At 43.0% G+C, this 27,004-nt stretch overlaps 1 protein-coding gene and 1 non-coding gene across 3 annotated transcripts in view; one reads left to right on the forward strand and one right to left on the reverse strand.

Annotated features, from left to right (window-relative positions):
* Positions 1 to 27,004, forward strand: part of AKAP13 (A-kinase anchoring protein 13) — a 119,221-nt gene that overhangs the window by 9,802 nt on the left and 82,415 nt on the right. For both annotated transcript variants that reach the window (XM_049611914.1, XM_049611915.1), the window contains exons 2-4: positions 6,698 to 6,773; positions 12,450 to 12,586; positions 24,436 to 24,806. In XM_049611914.1, coding sequence (XP_049467871.1) covers positions 6,698 to 6,773; positions 12,450 to 12,586; positions 24,436 to 24,806 — 584 coding nt within the window. The remainder of the gene's footprint in view (positions 1 to 6,697; positions 6,774 to 12,449; positions 12,587 to 24,435; positions 24,807 to 27,004) is intronic.
* TRNAR-UCG (transfer RNA arginine (anticodon UCG)) lies at positions 22,275 to 22,359 on the reverse strand. The gene has a single exon. It is a non-coding gene; the product is annotated as a tRNA-Arg (tRNA).

The following is a 27,004-nucleotide window of genomic DNA, read 5'->3' on the forward strand; positions in this document are numbered from 1 at the left end:
TAACGGTCAGTGACGGACACAGGCGCCTAGGCCTAGGCAGAGCCCCCCATTAACGGTCAGTGATGGACACAGGCGCCTAGGCCTATGCAGAGTCCTCCCCCTTCCCCCCCCCACCCCCCCACCCCCGACACAGAGAACATTTCTCTCAATTACAGCATCCTGAATTTCAAACACTTGGCACCCACTGTCCCATGCGTTGTTTCTTTTTGGTAATACTTTTATTTTCTAAATATACTTGCCTAAAATAAACAGTGACTGTTTTCCAGCTAAATCTTCTCCAGGGATCTGAAATGCACTTGGCCAGATCTTTTCCAGTTTAGTATTGTTATTAAAACTTGTTTAAACAGTTGTTGAGTTCCAAGGCAAAGAAAAAAGTAACAAGCGGTACCCATGGACTCGGGGAAAGAGAGCTGGATGGAAGCAGGGAGAACGCCCTCCCGGCTTCTAAATACTGAACTCACTGGGTGGAGTCACTTCACCTCCTTTGGCCTCACTTGTGTTTGTTTACGGATCTGGTAAAGGCAGGCAGAGTGAGAATCCTGAAGGCTCTCCTCGCTGTTCTCTGTAAAATCATGGAGGATAATGAACTCGAAGATTATTCATTAAGCATCCCCCACAAACCATGCCCTTGCTTCTTGGCACTTCCCTCCCCAGGGATTAAAGGTGTGTTTCTGTTCTCAAGAAGCATGGTCTCTGGAGCAGGTGCAGTCACCAGTAACAGTGCAGTCCACACGCAAAGATACTCTCCCCAAATCTAGCCTCGCCGAGTGTGTGTGGCCTCCTCTCCCAAATGGCATCGTGCCTCGTTGTGCGGCAGGAGAAAGGTCATGTCTAGCTGACAGTTATTTTATAAACTGTAAAGTGCCCTGAATCTAGAGAGATAAACACGTTTCACAGCTTTCATTCTGATCTCACCTGTCCTGTGAAAACCTGCTCTTTGCAGAGTCACGAGAAACCTCACAGTTACCCAGTCCAGTAACTTCTTTTTTTTTCTTTCCTTTTTTTTTTTTTTAATCTGTTTTGACTTCTCTGCAGTGGTTGGCACCACGGACCTACCTTCTGTTTTCTGCCCTCTGCTTCCTTAACTCCTGTGAAACTAGGCTCCCTGAATTCTTCTGCTTCTACCAGGGCGTGGCAGTCTTCTGACTTCCCCACTCTGTGTTGTGCAATGCCTTGTGTGGAGCAGAAGAATGGCAGAACATCGTTGCTCTGGCCCCATGTCTCTGCTCGTGTCATTGGTGACCTAGTCAGAAATGCATGCAGCACGTAAAATACGGCTCCTCCTTCCAGTGGTCCGCTCACTCCGGCTCTCATTCCTGCTGGTGACAGCACACATTTAATACCTGCTGTGTGCGAGGAGCTTAGGAAGTGAACATTTTCATGTGTCTCTCTCATAAACTGGGCGTCCTTTCAGGACACACTCTTTACTACTTCTGCTTTTAAGGCTTCACGTAGAATTTGATACATAGAAGGTATTTAAATACTTTTTTTTTTTTTTTTTTTTTTGCTTTAAATAAGGAGGGAGACAAACCTGAGGGTGAAGAGCATTCCATCTTCAGACTGTCTTCCGTTCCTAGAAAGTAACCAACAGATTAAAATACATTTTCCATTTAAAAAACAAATACTCCCATGAGACACTACTTCTCACCTGCTAGGATGGCTGCAATCAGATGGACAAGAATCATAACCAGCGTGGGCACGGATGCGGAGAAAGAAAACAGCCATACGTTGCTGGCAGGGACATCACATGATGCAGCCACTTTGGAAAAGTCTGGCAGTTCCTAAGAATGTCTAATATAAAGGTTATCATGTGACCCAGCAGTTTCACTCATTAGGTATAAACCCAGGAGAAATGAAAACACGTGCAAACAAAAACTTGTATGAGGATTTTCATAGCATTATTCCAAACAGCCAGAGAGTGAAAACAACCCAAATGCCCGTCAGTTGAAGAATGAATGGATGAATGAATGAATGAATAGAATTAAGGCATCCCCACACCGTGGAATATTATCTAGTACTAAAAAGAATGAAGTACTGTTGCTACGACATAGGAAAACCTTGAAAACACTTTGCTAAGTGAAGGAAGCCAGTCACAAAAGATCACGTAATGCATGATGCCATTTATGTGAAGCGTTCGGAGTAGGCAAATCCATGGAGACAGAAAGTGGATTCATGATTGCTCAGAACTGGGAAATGGAGGTCAGGGTGGGGTTTGAATACTAATGGATACAGTGTCTTCTTGGCATGATGAAAATATTCTAAACTTGATGATGGTTACAGCAGGTCTGCAAATACCCTAAACCACTGATTCATAGACTTAGACGGGTGAGTTTTAGAGTATATGAATTACACTTCAGTAAAGATGTTAAAATGCCAAATTACACCCTAACCCCCCCCCCCCCAACACACACACACATACACACACTCCCACTCAGTGCACTGTGGTATGTATCCTGGTTTTGATCCTGGAACAGAAAAGAACGTTAATGGAAACAGAAATAGAATCCAAATCAAGTCCAGGATTTAGTTAATGGTAATGTACCAATGTTGGTGTCTTACTGTTGATGAAGGCACCAGGGTTTCATAGGATGTTAACATTGGAGATACTGGTGAGAGAGGGTACATGAGAACTCTGGGCTATCTTTGTAACTTTTCTGTCAACTTAAAGTTACTACAAAATAGAAGGCTTTCCAGAATCAATTGTAAAAACCAAAAAGTAATTTGTAAAAAACATTTGGGAAACAACAGAAAAGTTAAAATAAATATTGTCTCTCTGTGTTCATTCAGGCATAATCATTCAATGAAAAAACTGAATCAGATTAAGGTTTTTCACCACATAGGTGTGATCATATCAAGAGACTTCTGCCTGCCCCTGTGTTTAAGTGTTTTTGATACTATTTAATATATACTACTTGTCAAAACTGATAGGTCTGAGATTTTACCCTACTCTCAAGCTCCCAAGTTAGTCTGACAGTTTCATGGCTGCTGCCTGAAGTCACAGGGCTTCCTGGGTCAGGGACAAAGGGGTTTATTACTCATTGCACAAAAAGCACCATGAGCATCAGTTTCTTGTTGGTTCCTCTTGCTTCCCAAGTTCCCCAGGGACAGCCCAGAGGGGGTCCCACGTCACAGCCAAGAAACCCCACTCTTAGGAAACTTCAGTCCTTATAATGGGCAATGAGCCTGCCTGATCTTTGCCCTTGACTGAGACATTGTCTTTGTTATGCTGGACAGTAGACAGACCTGCCCTTGCTTCAGAAACAAACAATATCTCTATCTTCCAGAGTTGTTTGATATACACATTTTTGAAAAGATAATTTAGAGCAAAAGGACAATCAATGCCTTTGCTCACAAGACATGGAGAGCTAGGAGAGACCCATGAAGAATGTTCTTCCAACATTAACATGTTCTCACCACTGTTATTTCAGAAATTAGTGTATTCAGTTAGAGATTTGATTTCGTCTTAATTTCATTGTTTCAGTATTTATTACATTATTTAATTTTTTTTTTTAACGTTTATTTATTTTTGAGACAGAGCATGAACGGGGGAGGGGCAGAGAGAGAGGGAGACACAGAATCAGAAGCAGGCTCCAGGCTCTGAGCCATCAGCCCAGAGCCCGATGTGGGGCTCGAACTCAGACCATGAGATCGTGACCTGAGCCGAAGTCGGACGCCTAACCGACCGAGCCACCCAGGCGCCCCACATTATTTTAAATAAATATTTTAATATTTTATTTTTATTATTAAAACACGATTTTAAATAAACATGTTGTTTATATTATATACTATTACTACATCATGAACTGCTTATGTATATTATGTTATTTTACAAATTGTTTAACTTACTTTTTATAGCATGCAAACCTAAAAGGACATGAAAAGTATAGTCAGTCCCTTACATATTGAAGGCAAAGAATGTCCAGTTTACTCAGTGGCCACGGAGTTGAAAAGGCAATGAAAAATATTCTGAGATGTAGAGTTTTAGCAAAGTCTCCTAAAATGTCGGCTGAAGTTAGTGAAGGTCACAGAAGGAGAACACAATGTCATGACAATTCAGAGCAGCGTATTCTTCACTACTTTAAAGGATCTTCTCAGCTTTTTTGCTTCTGTTAATTATTCAACTTTGTGCTGTATTCCTGCAATCTTTTCCTATTTGGGGAATGAAAAGAGGAAAAGCAATTTTTTTTTTCTCTTTCAGCCTCAAAATCTAGCTTTCTACTGAAGTATAGTAGTTCTGGACTCTTGTTTCTACTGTTAGCAGAGAAACATTTCACTCTGGTGAAATTTGGCTCATTTCAAATGAGATGTAGTTTTCAGTAAAGAAATCCTGCTCTGAATGAATGATTTTTTTTTTTTTTTTTTAAGAAAATTTGCTGTTTGATTTCTTTGAAAGGTATGGGTAGGGTTTGTTAAAGTTACTGAATTTGAGGTTACTTCCTTATTGGGCACACTCAAATTACATTTTAAAGGGCCTACTTTGCATAATCCCAGGGAACCAGCAGAAGATCGGTTTCCATTTCAGATCACTGAAATTTTTGGCATGGGTTTGTAACATACCAGGAACCAAAACATGCATGGCCCCTGGTCCCTGCCTCCTGTCCTCTCTCTAACGGTGAGATAGTCAAAAGGAGCAAATGATTTGCTGTTTTGTTTCATGTAGATCTAGGTTTGCAAGAAGCTTATTAATTCCTTGCATTTCTTGTTTGTCAAACAGTTGGTTTGACAGAACGTCCTGGAGCTTTCTGCCTTATCCCATGTGGCATATTTGATGATACTGTTCTCTCATCCCTTCGTGGGATGAACTTGGCCATGACAACTTGACCTTTTTTCTACGTTGCTGGATTCGGTATCTTAATATTTGTTCAGGATTTTGCATCTGTGTTCCTAAGGGATACTGATGTACGTTTTCTTATAATATCTTTGTCTAGTTTTGGTGGCAGTGTGATGCTGGACTCATAGAAACAAGCTGTACATAGTTCCTGCCTCCTGTATTTTGTAGAAGAGTTTGTGTAGAATTGGCATTATTTCTTCCTTCAGTGTTTGGTGGCATTCACCACTGAAACCATCTGGGCCTGAAGATTTCATTATAGGAAGGTTTTTAACTAAATTCAATGTCTTTAAAAGAATAAGGGTATTCAGATTATCATTATCTTTATCTTCTTGAGTGAATTTTGGTAGTTTGTGTCCTCCATGAAATGTTTCCATTTCATCTGACTTGTGAATCTGTTACCGTAACGTTGTGCATAATATCCCTTTGTTATCCTTTCGGTATCTGTTGGAACTGTGATGATGACTTCTTTAATTCCTGATACTGGCAGTTTGTAACTTTTGGTCTTGGTCAGTCTAGCTAGAGCTTTACTGATCTAGGGAACCAGGTTATGGTTTCATTGACTTTATTTTTTGTTTTCCATTTCATTGAGACCCGTTTTTCTAGTTTCTTAGAAGCTTAGATCTTTGATTTGAGACCTCTCTTTTCTAATATAGGCACTTAATGTTATAAATTTTGCTCTAAATCCTGTTTTAGCTGTATCTCACAAATTTTTATATGCGATGTTTGAATTTTTCAGTTGGAGATGTTTTCTAATATTTAATATATAATAATTCCTAAAGATCTCTTCTTTGATTCATGGATTTTTTAACAGGTTTTTTTGTGTGTTTTTGTCTTGTTTTGTTTTTTAAATCTTTGTGGTTTTTCCAGGTAACTTCTCATTTTGGTTTCTGATTTTGATACTCTTGTGGACAGAGCGCATGTGTAGTATGATTTTAATCTTCAATTTGAGATTTCTTTTATGCCACTGAATATGGTCTGTTGTGGTGAACATTCCGTGTGTACTTGAATGTGTGTCCTGCTGCCTTTGGGTGAATTGCTCCGCATTTGCTGGTTAGCTCAAACTGCTTGGTAACGTTTTTCAAGTTTTCTGTATCTTTGTTGATTTTGTGTTTACTTCTTTTATCAGTTATGGGGGAGACGACTTTTGAAATCTGTCACGGTAATTTCATACTATCTTAAATGTAATGAAAGTAGATGGTTATGATGCTAATAAGATGGCTGAGCGTTGTAAAGGCTGTTTTTTTTAAAAAAATATTTTAAGGGAGTCTTCTCTTCTTAATATGCTTTAGATTCATGTAGACTTGTATTCCATCGCCAGTGCTGTCATAATGACCTCAGCAACTCCGCTGAGCCTAGTTATTCTTTGGGTACAGATAATACAGACTTCTCGCAGCTCTTGTGGGGATTTAGATAATGTACATAGAATCCTAACCTGATACCCAGTGGATAGTAAATCTTGAAGAAACAGAAATTATTTTTGTGTGTTTTTAACTCGTAAATGAAGAGATCAAATATGTATTGTAATCTGCGATGCATTTCGTGTTACTTATTATCACTGTGTTACATATTAAATGTATTATTCTTATATTATTTCACCCTCGGCCTGCACCAGGCCTTCCTCCTTGTGTGTCTTTTTCCTGTTGCTTTTACTGACGGTCTCCCTAGATCCTTAGTGGAGTAGGGCATGCCTTGATTGTGTTGTGAAAGGGTTTTTTTTTTTTTCCTTCCTATAATTTTACCTACTGTATCATAAAGTATTAAAGAAAAAAGCAGGAGTGTTGGTACAGTAGATATGCTTGCAGCAGCCATCACATCATCCCACATTGCTTCACTGTCTGAACGTCGATCTGTTTCTCTTTCCTTCAGATAAACCGGGAAAGCTGGTGTACAATACAGCCGTGCCCTGATGCAGCGTCTCTCTTGGCTCCCACACAGAGCCCAGGTGAGCCGGGGTTTTCCAGCTTCCAGTTGCGTGAATAACTGTATCTAAAAACGTCCATTTCCTAGCTCTGGAGCCCCCCTCTAATTCCCAGAGCGTTTTCGGAGGTCTGTCCTCCCTGACCAGGCCATACAGTAAGTCAGAAGAAGGGGGTAAGAGCAGTTTGGGTCTGTAGGCGTTTTTGTTCCCCCCTGAGAATGAGTAGTGTCATGTAATTACCTAAGTTTCATTTTAGTGGTAAGTCTTCAGGTGTAGGCTTTATGACTTACTGATTCTGTGAAGGCGTCTCTGCTGTGTGCGTACATATGATCGTGGTTTCTCAATCCGATAACAGCTGTAAATACTTATTAAGAACTAAACCGGAGAGCCCTCAGTTTTAGCTGCACATTGAAATTCTCTGGGGGGCTTTAGGAATACGCTGCTGCCCGGGTCCCGCTCCCAGACGTCCTGATTTAGTTGGGCCTGGGGTGTGAGCCGGGCCTCAGAAGCTTTGAAAGCTCCCTTGGCGAGTCCACTGCGCAGCCAGGGTCGAGAACCATCAGCTTTGGAAGTACTGTCGGCAGTTGAGGTATCAGTCACAGCAGGTGAGGGTCAGCTGCCGACACCTGGCTTGTCCGAGGCACAGCGCGTGGCTTGTGGTAGGAGGCCCCACCTTCTACCCAGTGTAGCCACTGATTCACAGTGAAGTGAGGGATGTTGCCCAGTGTCTGTGCTCCCTATGGTCTCCCATCTGTACAGCACTGCTAGCTTTCCTCAGTGGGTGGTGTTGAAGGACGTGGCGCCTCTACGTCAGTCCCTGTGCCTGTTGCAGAGCTGCCACGTGAACGTCATTTGGTCTCCTGAGTCGACCTGACTCAACAGCACCTTTGTTTACCTTCACAAGTTTTACTGACCTGCTGTAAAACTTACCGAGTCCCCATCGACTGGTCTTTGTAGAAACAGTTTAGCCGGGGGTGTCTCGCATAGTACTAAATTGAAAGGCACACTGTCCACATCCTAGGTCTCCCAAGAGTTTTCCTCCGGATTCTCAGCTCTGACTTCACTCCAAAGGAAATGTTGGAGACAAATACGAAAAGTGTTTTTTCTCCAGTTTTGTCTCAGATGGTCGTGTTCAGAGTCCCTGCCTGTTACAAGATTGACCCTATTCACAGACTTAGCTGACACTTCCCTCGCCCAGCCCCCCTAGAATCTTGTACTTAAAAGTATACTACTCACCATATCTTGGGCTATTGTGGGCATTTTCCAGAAGTGTCATTACTCCCAACCATCCAAACAGCAGAGCTCTCTGCCGTTGGAAGGGTTAAATGAGGCTGTCTGACAACTTGAGTGTTCACAAGGAGTTTCTTCACACACTAGAGTTTAATTTACTCATTTAAAAAAAAATTTTTTTTTTTTTAATGTTTATTTATTTTTGAGACAGAGAGAGACAGAGCATGAACAGGGGAGGGTCAGAGAGAGGGAGACACAGAATCTGAAACAGGCTCCAGGCTCTGAGCTGTCAGCACAGAGCCCGACGCGGGGCTCGAACTCACGGACCGTGAGATTGTGACCTGAGCCGAAGTCGGACACCTAACCGACCGAGCCACCCAGGCGCCCCTAATTTATTCATTTAAATAAATGAATTTTGAACCCCTGAGCATTTTTCCCAGGACATCATCTTGAATTTTATTGACTCTCCCTGCCCCCCTCCCCACCACACAAACACACTTGGCCTTCTTAGACACTTCTTGACTTCTTAGAGTCTTTTTAAATCTCACTGTAGCAAAATCTGAGATCTGGATTGTGCTTTGAAACTTCAGACCTGAGGTTTTGATTTTAGGTAAATTGTTTGGTGAATTCTAGGTACTTTGGATCTTAGAGATTTCCTTTACTTTATAAACACAGTTCAAGAGATCAATAGTGTAAAAACCAAAGAAGATAATATGTTTTAAAATCACTTTGGATATTCTTCAACTCTGGATAAATACAAATTTATTTAGCTACGAATAAATACAAATGCATTACGATTAGCATGGTTCAGCAAATGCGAGTGGGCGCTGCTGGTAGGCTTTCCTCCCTTTCCCTACTGTAATTTGTTTGCCTATATAATTTTGAACCCAAATGAGTAGGGAACATCTTAAAAATGACACGTTTTGCTAGCTTTTAAAGAAGCTAATGTCTCAGGATATGGAAGTTTATAGGCAGAATTATGTATGAGTCATAAAATAGGACTGGCTCACCTCAAGGTAATGTCCGTCCTGGATGCTTGTTACATCACTCAGTATGGGTTAGTGAAGCCTTAACTTCATTAGGTGTGTTTATCACAGGCCTGCTGGGTGCTGAGGGGCAGAGTCGCGGCTACTATTTGTATAAATTATTTCTAACTGTCACTACAGCTATTTGAGGGAGGTACAGTCATCCCATTGATTGGTATGGCAATGGAGACTTAAGGGGTTAAATGACTTCTTGCCTGGGATTTTTGTACTAAAAGTAAGCAGACCTGGCTCTAAGGCAGATACATGTGACTCTCAAACCAGCCAGCGTTCATTGTTCTTGCGTATACCTTCACGTGTTACTACGCCACGTTATTCGTTAGGAGAGGGCGTGTGAGAAGACATACGGCACAGGGGGTAGATTGGCTTTGCCTTTAGGGCCCCCCTCTGTTTGTGGGGTGGCATAATGGCTTATGGTCATTTTCTCCCCCTAATCCCTTGTTTTCATACCCTTCCCCACCTCACTCCCCCAACTCAACAGTCAGGATTGTATCACACAGCAGAGTCTTATCCCAGCTCGATTTGTGCTCCCTTGTAGTGCTGGCTCGGATTTATTTTCTGGGTGAACTCTTCCTACCAGGGCCGAATCTGGATAGTCCCCGTGAATTTTCCATTAGAGTGTCTCAAGTTGGTTTGTTTTCCAGTCTGGAATGTGGACGTGGTCTATTTGACTGCCCGCTGGAGAGTCGGCAGCTCAGCATAGTTGCTGTGACAGCCCTTTCTTTTCTTGGCCAGCCCCCTGGTTTCCCCTCAACCATGAAGTGGAGTTTTTGATTTTTCCAAGTGGGGAAAGAGGGAGAAGTAGAAACGTTACACCCACTTACTCCGCCTAAGCTTGTCCATACTCTCCAAAATGGGGGGGGGGGGGGGGGTTGGGTCGAGAATACCCATGATTCCAAGTCTTGTAGAGACAGGGCCTATTCCCACTGAACTAAAGACTCAGAAATAGCTTGGACCAAGATTGAAATGGATTAAGGTCATTTTTTTTCTTCAACTGAAACATTCTGAGATTTATCTGTGGATCCTGTAGCATCATTTGTGTATTTCTGTGTTGAAATTGTCTTCCTAATATGTCCGTTTCTACTACAAAGTTGCATACTATCCCCCCACCACCACCGTGCAGGCGCGCGCGCACACACACACTCTCTCTCTCTCTCTCTCTCTCTCTCACTCTCTCTCTCTCTCTCTCTAAATGTCTCTTTTTATTTGGATAATCCTCAGTACCTAGTCAAATGCCTTACTAGGAGAAAAGGTAATTTTAGTGACCAGTTTGTGACCTATATTCCAGTGTGTTGCTCCTTTGACCCTTCCTCTAAGATTCCCAGCTAATTCAGGGCAAATAATTTATTAATGATCAATAATTAGCTAATTGAGATAAGAATAAACATCCTCTTCTGGTTATCCCTCAGCATACATACACATACAATTATTGTCCCAACATGGACTCTGAGAATTAAGAGAGACACTGGGGGTTATCTGATGTCCCATTTCCTTTCTATGTGTACATCTTTTCTGAAACCTCTTGACAAAGTCATTCAGCCTTTGTGCCACCCCTTCTGGTGGAGTGACAGTCATTACTTTATGAAGCTGCTAACCCATTGCCCAGAAGCCTAGAGTTAAAGCTCTGTGGCTTCCACTCAGTGGGCTTTTTGTTCTACCTCTGGAACAGCAAAGAACAGATCTGCAACTGCCCTCAGACTCATTTTTTCCAGCTCCTGTGCAAGCCACATGTATATCAAGGGTTTCCACTGGCGTGACCTCATTACCATGCGTGCATTTCTGTCTATCAGTGTTTTTTATTTTTATTTTTTTTAGAGCTCATGAGTGGAGAGGGAGAGGAGAGAGAGAATCCCAAGCAGGCTAAGTGCTCAGCCCGGGGCCTGATGCAGGGCTCAATCCCATGAACCTGGGATCATGACCCAAAATGAAATCAAGAGCCAGACACTCAACACTCAGTGACCCAGGTGCCTCATATCAGTTCTTTATCTAAATGTTACCTAGGACATGGCGCCTGGGTGGCTCAGTCGGTTAAGCACCCGGCTTCAGCTCAGGTCATGATCTCCCCGTATTGAGTTTGAGCCCCGTGTCGGACTCTGTGCTGATAGCTCAGAGCCTGGAGCCTGCTTCAGATCCTGTGTCTCCCTCCCTTCCTCCCTGCCCCCCCCCCCCCGTCCCTCCCCAGCTCATGCGTTGTCTCTCTCTCTCTCAAAAATAAACATACATTAGAAAATAAATAAAAATAAATGTTACCTAGAAACAAACAATCCTGTCGGTGAGTTCTAGCTGTCACATAGTGGCAGGACTGTTTCCATTTTGGACTTGGGTATACTGTCTGTTCATAGAGTCTAAAACCGTTGTGGGTTTTTTTGGTTTTGCTTTCACCTTGTATTGTCAACTCCTCTTGAATCTGCCTCCAACCAAAACCTCCAGGTAGCGTTCTCATGAACTGCTAGGTAGTCAGCTCGTCTACTATGTCCCTCATCACCTAGTATCAGCTGCAGGGCTGATACGTGTCTGACTGAATCACACAGAAAAGTGCTAACCACAATGGAGATACCACACTCTCCAGACTACTTAAAGGAGGTTGATACCTACCTATTAATTGACTTTCTTTTGGGCTTTTGGTTTTACCACATACATATGTGTTTAATTCTGTTGCTACCAGGTCATATTTTGTTTACAGAATTAATAGGAGAGAATGGGTTAAATACCTTGCTAATTTCAATATACTAAGTCTTGAGAATTCCTTGATAGACAGTATAATATTTCTGTCAGGGCCTCCTTCCTCTGGTTTACCAGAGTCCCTGTGCTAATTATTGAACTGAAGACAGATTCTACATGATACATTTTTCTTCATTAGTGTATTTCCCCTCTCCCCAGTGTCATCTGTTTAAGGTAGAAAAATAATTATATTTCTTTTCTTACTCAACAGAACCCATAAGTGTAATATGCTGATATTTATGTTAGGTATGCTCCCCCTTTGTCTTTTATCCCAATATTTGATAAGTAACAAGTTTCCAGAAAGAACTTACGTCTTAGAAATTGGCCATAAACCCTATCTCATAGTTTCCTAATAAAGGACTTCTGATTTTGATAGCGAAAGAAAATACTCTCTAATTACCAAAAGGAAAAGATTGCCACTTAAATATCTAATACAGATGGAATTGTGGTTCTAAATTACCATTTTATCTTTTTGTACCTTTTGTTTACATGGGAAATTCATGGTTGTCCTGTAGTAATGATCACCCTAGAATTGGAATAACCAGAGTTGAAAGCTACTAATTTGACTGTCCTTTATAGCTTCTTACTACTGGGGGAACAGAGAGGTTAGTTGGTTGACTTAAAAGGCTACTTGCTGGAATGAAAAGAAAGTAAAAAAAAATTTTTTTTTTTTTTTACGTATTGGTTGAATACATTTTCTATTCAGGATGTGACAGCTTCTTGGATGTTGGACTGGCCAGAGAGTGTGCCTCAAAACCAGGTGTGCTCAAACGAGAATCCGGAAGTGACTCTGACCTCTTTCAGTCACCCAGCGAAGAAGTGGACAGCATCATCTTCTCCAAGGTACTGTCTGCCTCGGTGTGCAACTCGTGCTGGTCGGTAGTGACCCTGCTGACCGTACTGAGCGTCTCCCCCACTCTGTATGATCATAGACAAGTGTTAAGTCCTCCCTTCTGGAGAAGGGAGCTCCAGCTTGCTGGGACTTAGAAAAAGGCATTGGCCATTTTATCTTATGTAGAATCGTAGTTGGTTACATGAAGGTTTTAAAGCCTAAAGAAATGGAAGCTCCTTTGGTGTGAATTAAATCAGACGACAGTGAATTCTTCTCAGTGGGCAGAAAGGGACCACAGCTAAGACTGCAACACGTCATGTGTGTAAACCAACCATAGAGTCATTTCTGATTAATGTGTTTAGGCTTGAAGCTCGCTGCTGAGCTTGCTGATGTCACCCCTCCTCATCTAGCTGCTTAATTGAACTTTCTAGATCTCTGCGAGGGAACCCAGACTGTCTTCTCCCCAGTAGAAAGCCAAGCCCATGCTCATGAGTCACCTTTCGTTTTCATTTAATTTGAGGCTCTCTGAGGGGATGGGGGATGGGGGCGGTTTGCTTTCTTTTGCTTACGTTTGTAGCTAGTTGCAGCGAGTTCTGTTTTGTCTCCTGAGAAGAATCTTGGGCTTTCCCACAGCAGGATCAGCAAGTGGTTCTCAGTCACACGCCATGCGTGGTTGTCTCCATCGAGAGGGGGCGGCGGGGCACAAACAAGGCAGCTGTGAAGACGCCTTTATGAAGGCTTAATGAGGACCCTGCAGAAGGGACCAGAGCAGTGGTGTTAGTGGGTGATGAGCTTCTCCAGCACGGTGTGAGGATGCTGTGTCTAAAAGTCACGGTAGAGACTTGGCATTCTGGGATTCCGGGCTGGAACGTAGTTAAAGCCTCTGTGGAGGTACCTTCAGCTGCTTTTGTTTCATTTTTGTCCAGGGGCTCTCTCGTGGTCATTTGGCCTCCCCTCTTTTCTACCTTCTTCCTTTACCTTGTGTGCACTGTCTCCCAGAGGTCCTTGGAAAACTGTGCAGAACTGCAGGATTCCTGTTGTTCTTAATCCTAGCAAGTGGATTCAGTGGGTTCTGTAAAGTAAAAAATGCACACTGGGAAGATCTGTCCTACTCTGAAGCTCTCTAGGAAATGATGGTGTTTTTTGTTTTTTTGATTTTTGTTTTGGAAATAACAGAATTTGGGTAATTTCCACTGTGATTTTGAGGTTTTCATTGTAAGGACTTCTGAATCGTCCCTACCCCCAAGGGGAATACCATTCTGAAGGGACGTGTCTCTCAAAATAGATCACTTTTGTCTTGGGTAGACAGATGAGGTAATATTTCTAAGTTCTAGCTTTAAAATCGAATCACTGACAGTCACTGAAACGGGGTCATGGATACATTCGGATTTGTTAAACATTTATGTGTGCTTGAAATTTTTCATGGTCAAAAGTTATTTTGAAATTGCAAAGTCTTTATTAAGAAATACTTGTCGGGGCGCCTGGGTGGCGCAGTCGGTTAAGCGTCCGACTTCAGCCAGGTCACGATCTCGCGGTCCGTGAGTTCGAGCCCCGCGTCAGGCTCTGGGCTGATGGCCCGGAGCCTGGAGCCTGTTTCCGATTCTGTGTCTCCCTCTCTCTCTGCCCCTCCCCCGTTCATGCTCTGTCTCTCTCTGTCCCAAAAATAAATAAAAAACGTTGAAAAAAAAAATTAAAAAAAAAAAAAGAAATACTTGTCACTCCCCTCCTGGGCATATGCCAGCTTGTCCCTGGGTGTTACCAGCTCTGCAGAATGATAGTTCTTTCTGGTCACTAAACCGAGTGATTTCCCTAGCTAAAGAGAATTCAGATTTCCTGTGTTTTGCCTTCTTCTTCAGACTGCCAAAAGCATTTACGAGATTGTTCATATGAATGGCCACTGCTAGATTTGGCAGCTTTTTCAGGATGACTAGACAGATAAGATTGTTAAAAGCTGAAGCGTGCTCCCCAAATCGGCTTTTACCCACATTGCATCCCCGAGTGCCTCGGAAAAATCAGAAATGGCAGACGCACGGCCGTCTCTTCACGCACACGTGAGAATGTCTCATGGTCTGGGGAGAGGTCTGGAAGGTTCTTCGTCTTAGTTGTCTCCACTTGACCAAAGTTGTTTGTGACCAGGAGAGGTTTTGCAGTAACTGTCTTGTCCAGCATTCATAAAACCAAGGGTTTGCATATGCAAGGAAAAGGAGAGAGGCAGGCTAATACTTAACAAAGTGATTGCTCGTCACTGAACTGAATGTTTTATATATGTGATCCCATTTCCACTCCCAGAAGCCCTGCGGGGTGGGTGGTTTTAATCTCATGGAACTCCTAAGAAAATCCGGGCTCTGATTGGTCAACAAGTGTAGTCCAAATTACTCAGCTGCTAAGTAACAGAATGGAGACTTGTACGTAGGCCTCACTCTCAAATGTTTCCTTTTTGTTATTTTGCTCTCAATCTCTGAACACCTCCTTTAATAGCCAGTGATTTATTTCTTTTTAATGTTTATTTTTGAGAGAGAGAGAGAGCACGTGAGTGGGGGAGAGGGGCAGAGAGAGAAGGCGACAAAAGGCTCTCTGACAGCAGAGAGCCCAGTGTGGGGCTTGAACTCAGGAACCATGAGATCATGACCTGAGCCAGAGTCGGACACTCAACTGACTGAGCCACCCAGGCACCCAAATAGCCAGTGATTTACGCAGAAGCAGAGTGATGGCAGACAGGCCATCAGCAGCCTCCTTCACCGTCTTCCTCAGTGGACAGCCACACAGTGCACACTGTGAAACATCACCCCGTCCTAGAATTCCTTCCCCTCTCCCTTCTCGAAAAAATCCTCCCTGGGCAACGCATTGCAGCATGCTTTTCTGTGCACTATGAGTGATGCGTTAGGTCACTTCCTGCAGCCATTTGTGTGACTCTGACCTCACAGAGGTCTCTAGCAGCCTGCAATGCTTGTCACAAACTTTCCGCCTTAACTTTCTATGCCCATTCGATAAGCCTTCTCGTAAAGAGGACTGTTTGGTGAGTGTTAGGAGCTTTGTGATTACTCTTAGGAATATTTCCTGAAGTCTTCCTTCTATAGAGCAACAGCATAACATTTAGATTTTTTTTTTAAAGTAAGAAATCCTGGGATTTTTCTGGACACTAGCTAAGAAAGAGAGATTATAAAATACACAATCTAGGCCACCCTGTTATCCAGAAGGTTAATTGAAATCCACAAACATACTGGTAGTTGCTGCCTCTTTTCCCTAAGAGGTTTAGATAAAATGCTTACACCTTGTTTTATTTATATTCAGGTTATAAAATGTATCCACAATTAAGAAAATCAGAGTAACTCCCCTAAGATGCTAAACCTTAAGGGAATATTCTTGCCTTCATGTGCTATATAGTTTGCTCTCAAGTATTGATCACCAAGCCGAAAATTAACCTTCCAGGGATAAAAGTAGGTATACCTACAGAATCCAAATTAGAAAAACTATTCTTGTTTATGCACAAGTTATTGTAAGTTCAGGACTGTGGAACAGCTTGCTGTCTCATGCTTAAGGTTCTTAGCTAAATTATTGCACGTAGCAGCACTTGGGTGGCTCAGTTGGTTAAGCGTCTGACTCTTGATCTCAGGGTCGTCAGTTCAAGCCCTGCTTTGGGCTCCATGCTTGGTGTGAAGCCTGATGGATGGACGGACAGACAGACATAAACAGTTGGCACATAGTAGATATTTAAAATGTGAGCTGCTATTTTCCAAGGCACATGGGCAGAGTGCCTTATATATGATACAGACAACAGTTTACAAATATTTAATAAATAAATTATTAAAAATTAAAGGACTAGTATTTTGACAGTATGAAACAGAATCCCTTCAGGTGTAGTAATAAGATATATAAAGTGTGTAGTTGTTTTTATATTTATACATTCATATGTTATATAATATTTATCCCTCTCTATATATCTGTGTATCACCTATGTAGTGTGAATTTTGGTTAAGAGAGCCAGTCAGGCATTTCCCCTCCTCCCCCCCCCCCCCAGCATTTTATTGAGAAAATTCTGAAATATGCAGGATAGTTGGAAGAGCTCGGCAGTGACTGCCTACCAGCCTGGCTCTCCCGTTAACTTACTATACTTTGTTACACAGCTGTGTATCTGCCCATTGTTTCTCCATCCATCCATCTAATTTTAATTTCTTGGATGTGTTTCTAAATAGGTTACAGATATCAGTCTACTTTTACCCCTAAATACTTAGAATTCTGTATGTGTTTATAGAGTTGTTGTTTGCTGGGGTTTTTTACGTAAAATTTACACACAGTGAAATGTAGTGTGAAGGTTATTATTCAGTGACTTTCCCAGTATTATTGAGTTACAATTGACAAAAACTATACATATTTAAAGCACACAAGATGATGTTTCAATAGACATATACATCGTGAAATGCTTACCACAGTCAGGCCAGTGTATCTGTCACCTCAGAGTTACCTTTTTGTGTGTGTGTGTGGTAAGAACACTTGAGACTTAACTTTCCTCGCAAATGTCAAGTACATAGTACATAGTATCTGTAGTCATCATGCTGTACCTTAGGTCTCCGAAATTTATTCACCTCATAATTTTAGGTAAACTTTGTTCACTTTAGGTAACCTCTCTACATTTCCCCTACCCTCCAGCCCCCGGGTAACCATCATTCTGGCTGTTTGCCATTCTTAGATTCCATATAGAAGCGAGGTCATGTCATTCTCTGGCTTATTTCACTGAGGCTGATGCCTTCAGGGTCCATTCATGTTGTTGCAAATGGCAGGATTTCCTTCTATTTTAACTCTGAGTAATATTTCCATTCCTTATTCATCCGTGTGTGGACACTTAAGATGTTTACATGTCTTGGTTGCTGTGAATAACGCCGCTATGGACGTGGGGGTGCAGATAGGTCTTCAAGATGGCGGCTTTATTTCCTGTGGACACCCACCTAGACGTGGGATATTGCTGGATTATATAGAGAGTTCTACTTTTAAGTTTTTGAGGGACCGACATACTGTTTTCCATAATAGCTGTGCCTCAGTGACTCTTGATAAATTCATTTATCTTTGTAACCCAAACCCCCATATGGATAAGGCTATTACCATTTCTTTGGGAAGTTTTCTCATGCCCCTCCTCCATCTGTCTCCTCTCCAACCCCCAGAGGCAACAACTGTTCTAATTTTTTCCCATCGCAGGTTAGTTTTCCTTATTTCAGAACGTCCTACAAATGGAGTATAAATGTTATTATTTCTGTTGGGTAAATGAGTGGAATTGATGGGCTGATACATCATTTATGGTAGGAAACCTGGTTTAGTTTTATAAGGAATTCCCAGGCCTTTTTCCAAAGTGGTTGTATCATTTTACATCCTCACCAGCAATATATGAGAATTTTAGTTGTTCCATGTTTTTACCAACACATATAATTGTTTTGTTTCAACTTCATTTCTGGCGTGCGCATAAGTGGTAGCTCATTATCGCTTTGACTTGCATTTCCTTGACAACCAGTGATGATATTAAACACATTTTCATGTGTTTATTAGCCACTTAGTTATCTTCCTTTGTGAAGTGTCTGTTCACATTTCTTGCCCATTTAAAAAAAAAAAAATGGAGTGTTGTCTTTTTGTTGTTGAGAAGTAGGTATTGTATATGTATCCTGGATACCAGTCCTTTGTTAGATTTATGTTTTGCAAATGTTTTCTTCCGGTATATGGTTTTCCCTCTTCACTTCCATAAATGTGTCTTGATGTACTGAATGTTTAGAGTTTTGATGAAGGGTAATTTATCAATTTTTCTATGGCTTTTGCTCCCTGTGTCCTGTCCTGTTACTGATTGGTCTGCCCCCAGTCAAGATGTTTTCTTTCAGGAGATTTATAGTTTTAGCTTTTACATTTAGGACTGGAGTCCATCTTAATTTTTTAAAACATTTTTGTCATAGCTCTGTAGCATATAATAATAGGACTGAGTCCCAGTTATACTTAGAATCATCTAGAGAGCTTAAAGAAGAAAAAAAATCTGGGCCTTACCCCGGACCAGTTAATTTAGAATCTTATTACATAAGCTCACTGAACCACTGGTTTCTCATCTGTACAATGAGAGTAAGAATACCTACTAAATCAATTTTTTAAATTTTTTTCTTTAAGTTTATTTTAAGAGAGAGACGGTGCGAATGGGGTAGGGGCAGAGAGAGAGGGAGAAAGAAACCCCAAGCAGGTACTGTGCTGCCAGCAGACAGCCCGATCCGGGACTTGAACTCACAAATCCTGAGACCATGATTTGAGCCGAAGTCAGACGCTCAACCAATGGAGCCACCCAGGCGCCCCTTACATATTTACTTACTTACTTATTTAATTTTACAGCGAGCATGCAAGCTGGGGAGAGGGGCAGAGGGAGAGAAAGAGAATCTTAAACAGGCCCCATGCCCAGCGCGGAGCCGGACTCAGAAATCTATCCCACAACCCTGGGACCTGAGCCGAAATTAAGAGTCAGATGCTCAACTGCCCGAGCCACCCAGGCTCCACAGTCTACTAAATCAAATATTAAAAGAATACATCTAAGTCACTGAATACAGAGCCCCACAGGTGGCAAGTATCCAGTAATTAGGACTCACATTTATGGAATAGTCATGCTGCATGTGTATTAAGTGACAGACCTACTTTCTCAAGCTGTTTGTATAGACAGCATCACTGTTGAGCCTTTTTCATTAACTTTTCATCTACCTCATTATTTGGCATTTCAGTTTTCTTCGCTTATGTGACCTTAAATTAAGCAAAACGGTATCCTTGGGTCACTCCATCAGCTCAGCTCCTGCCGCTGGAGTCCAGGCTGTCCAGCAGAGACTGGCGCTTGTGAAGAATAATAGTGCACATACCTCGGTGTTACTTACTGGGCCCATTCCTTGCCATTTCTCTTGGACTGCTGGAGACTCTTGCTAGCCTGGCAACCATTTGCAGATTTCCAGGATTGCTTAAGCTGTAAAAAAGGAAGGATGTTGGTAGAGATGATGGTTTTTGTGTGTGTTTCGATCCTCCCACGTGCAGGAGGAAAACCAATGATGGCAGCTCAAAGGAGGGAGGGTTTCCATGCCAGTCTCCAGTATGGACCCAGTGTTCTTTCTCCCGGTACACTTGCTCCCTCACACACAGGCAACGCCCAGCCACCCCTTCTCTCCGTCTGCCTTTCTCCGTCCCTTTGACTTCTCTGCCACTCTCAGTACCACATCGTACGGGAAAAAGACAACGTGTATTTAGCAGAGAATTGTTTTGACCATCTGCTTGTAAGACTAGGGGAAGAAAAGCTATGGATTTTTTTCTAAAATATGCGCGCGCACACACACACGCGTGTGTGTGTGTGTGTTTCTTAAATATATTAAATGACTTTCAGGAACTTAGGCTGTCCCTCCTGACCACCTGAAGGAATGGTGCCATGGGACCAATTTAACTAATACATTGGATTTACATGGAGTCAAAACCAGGTTTTTAAACATGTACTAGTTAAACTGACCCCAGAGCACCATTTTTCCATACAACCAGGACTAATTTCCGAAGTCTCTGAAAGTCATTTAGTTAGCAGACATTTTAAAAACCTCTCTAAAGAAAGACTGACACATAACTCAAAAACCGTTAAGAATGGCTTCAAATGTCAGGCCTGGAACATCTATTATGTGACAGAAGCCATAAGTTTTTCCCCTTTCTGATGTGTAAATGGAAAAACAGCATCCCTAAAACCTGGTACTTTCTGTGAGGAGAGGGGAGAATGATGGAAGTAACAGTTCTCATATTCTTATTTGGCAGATCCCCTAAGAACTAAAGCACAAATAAATTCAGTGACTGGAAGGGAATATTGAAAAAAAAAATCAGACGTTTAAAACAGCCACTTGTTTTCCCTGCTCATGATTAAAAATAGTACCTTGCAACAGGCCTTACATCAAGGTCTAGCCTCTTTAGATGTAAAGATCATCAGATAGATAGACAAAGCGAAAAAGTGGCTTATCTGCAGACACATGCATAGCTCTCAAGAGTCTCTGACCACATTCCCAGTGTGGTTTCTGGTTCCTCCAGGGACTGCTTTCTGTTCCGCCAGGATAGTGTGAAGACTTGATGAAGCCATGAAATTCTCTTGAGAACACTTCAAGTCTTGGGAAACAGTAACTCAGAGCCTTCTTTAGATTCAGTCTGGCATTACAGAAAACCCATCCACCTCAGTACTTAAGAAGAGAGATCAGTCATTTCTGAGTGTGTCCTATTTTTCCCTTTCTCGGGTAATAACCACCAGCTCGTAATAAGAGTTGAAAGTTACAATAAGAATACTTGAGTGTGAGAATACTACACTCTGTGCACATCATTCTTACCAGGAGTCGCAAGACTAAAGAACTCGTGTACTGGGTGGGGGAGAGGGTGGTGGGAGGGGGTGGGAACACCCTGGTTATTTAGTTTTTAGGGATTTGTTTGTTTGTTTATCAGAGTTAAAAGTACACACCGAGGGGCGCCTGGGTGGCGCAGTCGGTTAAGCGTCCGACTTCAGCCAGGTCACGATCTCGTGGTCCGTGAGTTCGAGCCCCGTGTCAGGCTCTGGGCTGATGGCTCGGAGCCTGGAGCCTGTTTCCGATTCTGTGTCTCCCTCTCTCTCTGCCCCTCCCCCGTTCATGCTCTGTCTCTCTCTGTCCCAAAAATAAATAAAAAACGTTGAAAAAAAAAAAATTTAAAAGTACACACCGAGAAACATCTTGGCACACATCGGAACAACACTGTGTGGAGGACATACCCCGGACAGGGTTCTCCTTTTGCAAGCTGTGTATCAAAAGGCCGCCAATAACTTCCCCACCTTGTTTTCATGTCTCACAGAAGGGTGGATGCTTGTTCTTTAAGTCTCAGGTCGGGGAAGTGCCAGGGCGACCGCAGGCCTTCTTTCAAGGCGGCGCGGCGCCCTTCCGAGACCAGCAGGTGCCAACCTGAGCAGGGCCTGTTCCTCTGTCCGCATGCACTTCCTGATCGGGAAGCATGGATTCGTAAGAATATATGATAAATGGCTAAATGGAAACTTCAGCTCCTTTTCATTTCCTTCGAGGCTTTGCCTGTGTGCTTTAGGACGGGCTCATCCCACGTTTCATTTTATCATTCCTGTTCTGTCCCTTGGCACTGTTCCGAGAACTAGAAATCAAGCAGGGGACAGCTGCTGTAACCACTTAGCACAGATCGGGTGGCTCCAAACAACATAAATTCTTTCCTTCACTGTTTTGGAGGCAGGAGGTCCCACAACCAGGGTGTCGGGGGCTGCTTTCCCTCGGGAGGCTCTGGTCGGCGCTCCTTGGCCGTCCTTGGGTCCGAAACCCGTCGCTCCAGGTTCCATCCCTGGTGTGTCTCCCGTGTCTCTTCTGAGGACACTGCGGCCACCCTACCATCGTATGACCTCATCTGAACTAATGACCTGTGCAGGACCCAGTTTCCAAATAAGGTCACATTCTGAGAAGGACATGAATTTGAGGAGGAGGCAGGGAGAAAGCTGGCATCCTGAACTTGGTATTTGTGACCATTTACATTGTTCCTCTGGAGAGCAGAGGAACAATGTAAAAATCATCAATAGTGGATGATATTATTAAAAATTTTTTTTAGTGTTTGTTTATTTGGGGGGGGGGTGAAGGGGAGGGACAGAGAAAGAGGGAGACACAGAATCTGAAGCAGGCTCCAGGCTCTGAGCTGTCAGCACAGAGCCCGACGCGGGGCTCGAACCCACGGACCGTGAGATCATGACCTGAGCCGAAGTCAGACGCTCAACCGACTGAGCCACCCAGGCGCCCTCTACCCACCATTGCTTTTAAGCGTCCAGGCCAGTATTCTCCAATAGAAATACAATATGTTAGTGTAAACTTTCTAGCAGCCACCTTACCAGAGGACAGCAGGAACAGGTGAAATTGATCTTTAAAAAAATTGCTTTTAATGTTTATTTACTTTTGAGAGACAGAGAGAGAGCCTGAGCAGGGAAGGGGCAGAGAGAGAGAGAGGGAGACACAGAATCCGAAGCAGGTTCCAGGCTCCGAGCTGTCAGCACAGAGCCCCATGTGGGGCGTGAACTCGTGAACTATGAGACCATGACCTGAGCCAAAGTCGGACGCCTAACTGACAGAGCCACCCAGGTGCCCCTTACTTTGAGAGATAGAGAGCAAGCGGGAGAGGGGCACAGAGCAGTGGTAGACAGAATCCTAAGCAGGCTGACAGCACAGAGCCTGATGCAAGGCTCGAATTCACAAACAGTGAGATCATGACCTGAGCCAAAGTCAAGAGCCAGACATTGAAGGGACTTAGGCACCCAGGTGTCCCTTGATGATTTTATTTTAAAATAATACCTACCCTATTTTAGAATCAGTTTGGTGAAAGCATAATTTTTTTTTTTTTTTTTTTTTTTTTTTTTTTTTTTTTTTAAATACTGTGGCCCAGTGAAGGACACACAGGACTTTGCTGATACGGACCTCGAGATCATATCCTTACAGGGTTTCTTAAAGATGATCAGAACAGGGCAGTTTTAGTTGAAATCGCCCCGGGTTTACGTCCTGCTGCTGCTCACTGGGAGGGCCCGAGAGCCCATCTGGATCCCAGTGACCCTCACACCTCCCTGTCAGTCTCAGCCCTCATGGATCATTTAGGGAGCAATTAACCGAGGAAGCCGGATGCCACAGAGTGAAGAAAAACTCCTAAGAGCTGACAAGATTCAGCCCAAACGTTGTAAAGAATGTTTTGAAGTGTTAGCGTAAACATTTGAAAATACTCTCCTTCTAGAATAGGTCTTGTTTTCTATTCCAAAGCTGAAAGTGCTCATTAGTTTGCATAATTTTTAAAATCTTTCTCAAAGAACTGTAAGTTTCTTTACTCTTAATTAAAGCTTTGAGTAGACTGGCTAATTAGGAAAATGCTGTAAAGAAGGAAAAATAACCACAGAATGGCTTTCCCTCATCCCTGCTCTCTAGCCTACAAGAACACAATAAAATAAAGATGCTAAGACAGTTCAGTGCCCAAATCTGAGAGTGGGATCATGCGTCTTCTAAACACTTCTGTGTATCTTCTGGATAAATTCATCTTTTGAGTGTCAGAGTGTTCATCTTTCTCTCAATGTATGTGTTGTGCTGTGTGTAGCAAACAGAGGACTGTCAGGCTACTTGGGATCAAAACTGTACTGTTGCAGGCTCCAGAAGTTGGCCAGGGAAAAGAACATCATCACTCACTAAAGACTCCATTGCCAGGACTTGGTTATTTTATGTGACATTTGGCGTGATAACACTGCCAGTTCTGTGTGAAAGGAGGAAAAGGAATCGAGTTCTTCTAGTCAGGCATTTGTGGCCAGAATGTGGGCTTTTTGGCAGACCTTAGGTAGGGTCATAAGCAATTCTGCATTTTGCAAAAGGACTCTAAAAACAATTGCAGACTTGCTTTTGGAATATTGACTTCAGAACAACATTATTGTAGCCAAGCAGACAACCTTGTTTTTAGTTAAAGCTTGTGGGCGGGGGGCGGGGGGGGGGGGGGTTTGCAGGGAATTAAACCTAAGAGTATATGAGTTTATAGAGTTTTTATGCAACAGAAACCCCAGGTAACTCAAGAGTTCTCTTCCTTCCAGTGTATGGTATTGGCCTACAGAACTGACCTGAGCCCGAGGTAGATGCTTGTCCCCCATAAGAAGGGAATGTTCTGTCTACCTCTAATAAGAGGGGAGAAAGAGCACAGACCTAGACTTGGCCTTCATTGGCAGCCATTTGAATCCAACTGTGATCATGCTGTGACCTTGTGGTCACTCTACAGCCACTCCTGGACCGGGGATAATGAGGCTGTCCTCTGGGTCCTGCCATTTTCAACTGTGCATGCCTTCTCTCCGTTACAGCCCGAGGAAGAGCAGTTGGTCTGTGATATCACCGGATCCAGTTCTTCCACCGATGACACGGCTTCCTTGGATCGACATTCCTCTCATGGCAGTGACGTATCCCTCCCCCAGATTTCAAATTTGAACAGGTCCAGAGATCAGCAGTGTCTTGACAGCTTCTACAGCCATGGGGCTGGAGCTGAGGGTCGAGAGAGTGAGGGCGAAGCTGCTGGCTCAGGTGAGATGGACGAGGAGGAGATGGACAGCATCACCGAAGTGCCCACGAACCGCTCTGTGCTGAGGGGCTCGATGCGCTCCCTGTCCCCTTTCCGGAGGCACAGCTGGGGTCCTGGGAAGAACGCGGCCAGCGACGCGGAAATGAATCAGCGCAGGTGAGCGGGACCCAGCACGGCTATTTGTTCCATCTCTCAGTGTCTGCTTGCTTTTGATCGTGTGATCCGGTGTTATCGTGGTAAAAGAACATAGGAGACACCATGGTACAGAAGAAAGCCTAGAGGGCTTTGGAATCGGGAAAATCTGGGTTCAGACCCCAGCTCTAGAAATCACTGTGTAGATAACCTTGGGCAAGTTACCTGATCCCTCTGGGCTTTAATTTTCTCATCTGTAGAATACCTACCTCTAAGGATAGGTGTAATAATAAAAATCTCAAGTGAAGTATGGTTGCTACATGGTGGGTGTTTAATGAACAGGAATAGTCCTTCAGGCCAGATCTGTTCATAAAATGCTTAGATTAAAAACTTTTGGAGGGAATGGTGTCCTGTCAGTTTTGAAACAGACATGAAATCTTACAGTCCAAATACTCTCAATTTTCACACTGCTTCCCAGGAATTGTCCTCCGTTTCTAATGCAGAAAGTTTTGTTAAAGCCTAAGTTATTACTTAATCAGCAAGAGAACAGGAGAATCATTCAGTGTCATTGAGTTGTTGGTAGTTTTCCATGTATGCTCCAGTCTTTGGGGACTTGTGTACATATGACCCGGTCTCAGACCTTCAGTTTGGAAGCAGGCTATAAGGTGGTTTAGAGTGGCTTCTGACCACAGTCTGCTTACAGGAATTTAAGCAAATGATTTTAGCTCTAACGAACAAGTGCCGTGATGCCCATCAGATATACAAAGTTGTGCTTACAAGAGAGCTACTTTCTTGATGAAGAAAAGCAGCTAAGGGGGCAGGCTGACAGTTGTTTTAAAACAGGTCATGTGAAAAACTCACCTGGAGCAGTTACTGCTTTTTTAAAACAAAAATTCCTTGACATGGCTCAGATTTCATAGCTGTAGATGCATGTAATCGGATTACATTCACTCATTTATTCTTTTTTTTTTTTAAGGTTTTATTTATTTTTGAGAGAGAGACATCGTGAGTAGGAGCGGGAGGGAGAGGGAGAGAATGAATGAATCCCGAGCAGGCTCCTTTCTGCCAGCACAGAGCCCGATGTAGGGCTCGAACCCACGAAACCGTGAGATCATGACCTGAGCTGAAACTAGGAGTCAGATACTTAATCGACTAAGCCACCTAGGCGCCCCTCATTTATTCTTTTATTCAGCCAACATACATTGAGCACCCACTATGTGCCAGGCATTTCTAGGTTCTAGAGACACAGAGGTGAACGAGACAAAGTCCTGCCTTCATGGAGCTCACGGTAATACCTTACACTTTGTTAATTTGCCGCTCTTCTCAGACTCTTTTAGTAACAGACCATGTCACATAGTTTTCTGTGACTCCACATTGGTGGAGTTCAGGGTCTGCCCTTGAAAACCTGCAGTTGATTTATCTGGTGGGTAGTTTTTATACACGATCAAAATCATAGATTATGTAAAAAGCCATTTCTAAAAGCTCTCCTTGCCAGCTTTATTCACGCTGTACTTTTTTTTTTTTTTTTTTTTTTTTTTTTAAGAACGTGTCCGGGGCGCTTGGGTGGCTCAGTCGGTTAAGCGGCCGACTTCGGCTCAGGTCATGATCTCACGATCTGTGAGTTCGAGCCCTGCATCGGGCTCTGTGCTGACAGCTCAGAGCCTGGCGCCTGTTTCAGATTCTGTGTCTCCCTCACTCTGAGCCTCCCCCATTCATGCTCTGTCTCTCTCTGTCTCAAAAATAAATAAACGTTAAAAAAAAAAAAAAGCATCCATACCATTATAAATAAATAATAAGGAGGGAGGAAGGGAAGGAAGGAAGGATGGAAGGATGTATTGTCAGAAATGATAACAACATCAAGAAACAAGGGTTTATTTTATATGCAATCCATTTTTCTTTATAGCCCACTGGGGGTCCTTGTGCCTTGACTTTGATTTCAGGGCTGGATAGGACTGTAACCCAGATGAGGAAATTGAAGCTCAGACCTAATGATTTGCCTGAGATTACAAGACTGAACTAAGACTGGAACCTTATCAGTTATCTTTATTTTCAACCTGTACAGTATCATGGCCTCTCCTATTTGAGCCTCGCCTTAAGGATCACCTCACACCTCCGCCCCGATGCCTCTGGAGATAATGGAATGACTTGAATTAGTTTGATGCTTACCACATTATCTGCATAGAGTATAAGCTGAATTTTAAAGTCTTAAGAAGACCCTTTTA

This window comes from Panthera uncia (genome assembly GCF_023721935.1).
Source record: "Panthera uncia isolate 11264 chromosome B3 unlocalized genomic scaffold, Puncia_PCG_1.0 HiC_scaffold_1, whole genome shotgun sequence".
Classification (NCBI taxonomy): domain Eukaryota; kingdom Metazoa; phylum Chordata; class Mammalia; order Carnivora; family Felidae; genus Panthera; species Panthera uncia.